General features: G+C 32.0%; 1 protein-coding gene across 1 annotated transcript in view; it reads left to right on the forward strand.

Annotated features, from left to right (window-relative positions):
* Positions 1-1,760, forward strand: part of LOC107461098 (RNA-binding protein 1) — a gene marked incomplete in the record, with an annotated part of 2,411 nt that extends 651 nt beyond the window's left edge. The window contains 4 exon segments of the mRNA XM_016079554.3: positions 1-53; positions 260-321; positions 716-797; positions 1,096-1,760. Of these exon segments, the coding sequence (XP_015935040.1) occupies positions 1-53; positions 260-321; positions 716-797; positions 1,096-1,190 (292 nt within the window).
* Positions 1,761-3,598: the final 1,838 nt, after the last annotated feature.

Consider the following 3,598-nt stretch of genomic DNA (forward strand, 5'->3'; position numbering starts at 1 on the left):
TGTTCTGTTTGTTGGTGGACTCCCAAAAGACTGCACCAGAAGGGAAGTTGGTCGTATCCTTTTCGTTGCTTGCATCAATTCATGTGATTAATCAATGTTAATCTGTAGGAAGAGTGTGTGAAATTATATTATTATTATTCAATGTAACATCGTTTTTAGAGTTTATGGAATTGGAAATCTAATTGAAGTGCATGAAATCGCATTCACTATGTTAAGAACAATGCTCCATTGATGTAAATGCCTTGACATATATCTTAAGATCTTTTCCGTCCCTTTATTGGCTACAAGGATATTAGAGTTGTTCACAAGGAGCCTAGACGGGTAAGTTTCTTAATTTAGAGTGATATGTTGATAGTTTAGGTGTGCATTGCTTTAATTTCGGAAGGAGGAATGCTAGAGGGCCATTAGAATTTATTGTTTTTGTCCATCAGTTAGACATCAATGTTTAAAAGTGGAATAAAGTATGTTGTTGGATTACTAGACTAAAGAAATTGAGTTGATGGCTAAATGATGGCCAAAAACATTCTGATGGCCTTTCTGAAGTCCTTTGCAGTAAGGACTAAGGCAAAATGTTACATTTTGACATCTATTTATTTTAAAAATGAGGAAAAGAAAAGTTTAAATCCATTAAACAATAGATAATGTTCTAATGTATTTATTTTTGTCTGTTTTTTTTTTATATTTAGTAGTTTTTAAATGATTGAGTATGCTGCAGAGTGGAGACAAGGCTTTGACATTGTGTTTTGTGGAATTTGTTGATTCCAAATGTGCTCTCACTGCAATGGAAGCTCTGCAAGGTATTCATTTTGTTTTGGCTGCATAAATTTGAGTCTAATGTCTATTCATAGTGCAGAGAAAAATAATATGTATGATTGGTGTTGACATTATAGTGATTAGGAAGAAGGGAAAATAAAGACCTTGGAATAATGAATCTGAATATGTATGATATACGTGTGTCAAGATACAGGAAACAAACACAACCCTAAACTCTCTGTAATCTTATCAATTTGGAATTCACTTTCATAGATGCTTTATCATCGTATCATAAATGTGTTGGTAATATATCATACACTCTAAGTCTAGTATTTTATGCAGGCTACAAGTTTGATGATAAAAAACCCGAGTCACCAACCTTAAAAATTCAATTTGCACATTTTCCTTTCAGTCTGCCACATGATCATGGTGAGTAGGCAGCACTCAGCAGCATATTAGTCTAACATTCACTGGAACTGCTTCTTTGACCATGAGAATCTGCTTGATGCCAGTTAAGATGAACTATATGTGGTGGATAAATTTGCTATTAGGTTCCATAGTTGAGATCACTTACCTGTTGTGAATATGGGAATAAAGAATCAATTCCCGTCAGCAAGCCCATTTTTCATCTTGGATTTTGTTTAGGATTTTCATTATTATTTTTTGGCCTCTATCAAAAGATCAAAACCTTTCTACTCAAAGGGGATAAGGCTGTGTACATTAGATGTATTATTTGCACCTCGGCTTTTATTTTAGTTTGGTCAAGCAGGGAGTTGTAGTAGTAAGAACCTGGAGCCTATCAACTTGTACTCTGGCATCACTTTGTGCATGATATCATCGTAATGTATAAACCATGATATTCCATATATATCACTTTGGTTTACTATCTCCTTCGATCCAAGGGGAACCGAGGGATTCTTGTGGTGTTGTTCTGAACTTCTGATTAATTTTCTGAATGAGATTGAAAGGGTTTTCCACCAATTTAATCAAATGTGCCTTCTTATGCCTATGTTAAATCACTTAAATGCATAGAGCAAGATTTTTACTTGATTCATGGTGAGATACCGACATACGTGCTTGTACCTTTTTTATTTGGGCATTAACATTCACACACTCATTCGCTCACACTTTTTTTTTTAGTCATTATACTACTCACACACCCACACTTTGAGGTTTTCTTAAACCTTATCCCAGTCTCAGCTGGCAGCTTGATTAAGAGGCAATATGATTGACACTTGGTCTAGGCCTCCGCTGCATTCGCTCACACACTTTGAATGTGGCTATTATGATTTATGAGGCAAACATGTTTTTTTTTTTTCTTTTGGTCTGGATCAGGCAAACATGTTGGCTGGTACAATGCCTCTGCCACGTGCTTGTACCTTTTTTCTTTTTTTGTACTAGATGCTTGTACCTTTGCACTCTTCTGGTGGCCCATATAACTGTGGAGACAGGCCTAATGGATGGTTATAGTTAGATTTATCCTTGGCCAATGAGAATGAGACTGAATTTTCTCAATTTTTTTTCTTTCAAATGTTTTATCAAGTGTGAGAGGATTCATTCTCGATCCGTAATTATCTACGGGGACTACTATATTTGTTTGTATGTTTGTTTGGGTCAAATTGTGAAATTTTCTTTTGGACTTGAAATTGTGATTCTTATCTTACCAAATCTCCCTGCAACCAATTGAAAGTTCATGAGCCCGTTTTTGGTAACGGGTAAATTACCCTTTCATCCACTAAATTGATTTGGACTGAATCCTTGAGCCTACCGGGTCTCTATACAATTGGATATGTGTGTACTTTTGAAATTGTCAAGTGTAGTCCGAGTTGGTCCCAAAAATCTGAAAGTGGCGGCCAAGTGAAAAAAAAGAATTTGTCTAGCGAAACTAGTGTTGCAGCTGAGGTTTGGCACGAGTGAAAGATTTACAGGCTTCTCATAAAGTTGTACCAGAATTCAAATTTCAGGAGTGGAAAATAAAACTCTTTTTAGTGCGTGTATGTGCGGTGAGTGTGTGTAATATAAGACCAAAAAAAAAAAAAATCCAAAACTGGTTAAAAAGATTAAAAAAATTAATCCTTTAGACTTCATAAGATAATTAATAACAAAAAAAAAATTAGAAGATTATTACATTTTTTCCAAGTTACTATTTTATTAGCAAAAGCTAAAACTATGGTTTAGTCATAGCAAAAAAGTCTCATCTAGATATTAATAGGGGACAATGATGGTTAGAAAAGCAAAGGTGCTATTTTTAGTTAAATCAATGTATTTTGTGATTTTGTAGTCTCTCTTCATTTACTATATATAGTGTAAATATAGAAAAAGGTTGGCGCATAAATTTTTTCCTAAAATGTTTTTTTATTATATATATCTATTATATATAATAAAAATATGAGAAGGAATTGGTATACAATTCTTTTTCTAAGTTGTCCATCATATATAATTTACAAATAAATATTTTATTAACTTCAAGAGTTGAATATATATATATGTTTGAATTTAATTTTGATGACTATCGTATAAAGCAATTTTACACATGCATTTAATTACGTAATGCTACATCATCAAAAATAATTTTTATTTTCATTGATCATGTAAATAATCATTTAAAAAAACTGATATAATTGCACGATTGTATAAACTATTTTAGACAGTTAGTGCTAAACTCTATTTTTTTAGTTTTAGCTATATTTACACAAAAACTAATTTTGTTATCCATATCTAATTTATAACAAAAATATTAGTAGATAATAGAAAATTAATCTAAAATTATTTATTTTATATTTTTTTAATTATTTTTTATCTTATTTTATATTCTTTAATTAATAAGATTATATATAATAAGTAT

The sequence above is a fragment of the Arachis duranensis genome, chromosome 8 (assembly GCF_000817695.3).
Source record: "Arachis duranensis cultivar V14167 chromosome 8, aradu.V14167.gnm2.J7QH, whole genome shotgun sequence".
Taxonomy (NCBI): Eukaryota; Viridiplantae; Streptophyta; class Magnoliopsida; order Fabales; family Fabaceae; genus Arachis; species Arachis duranensis.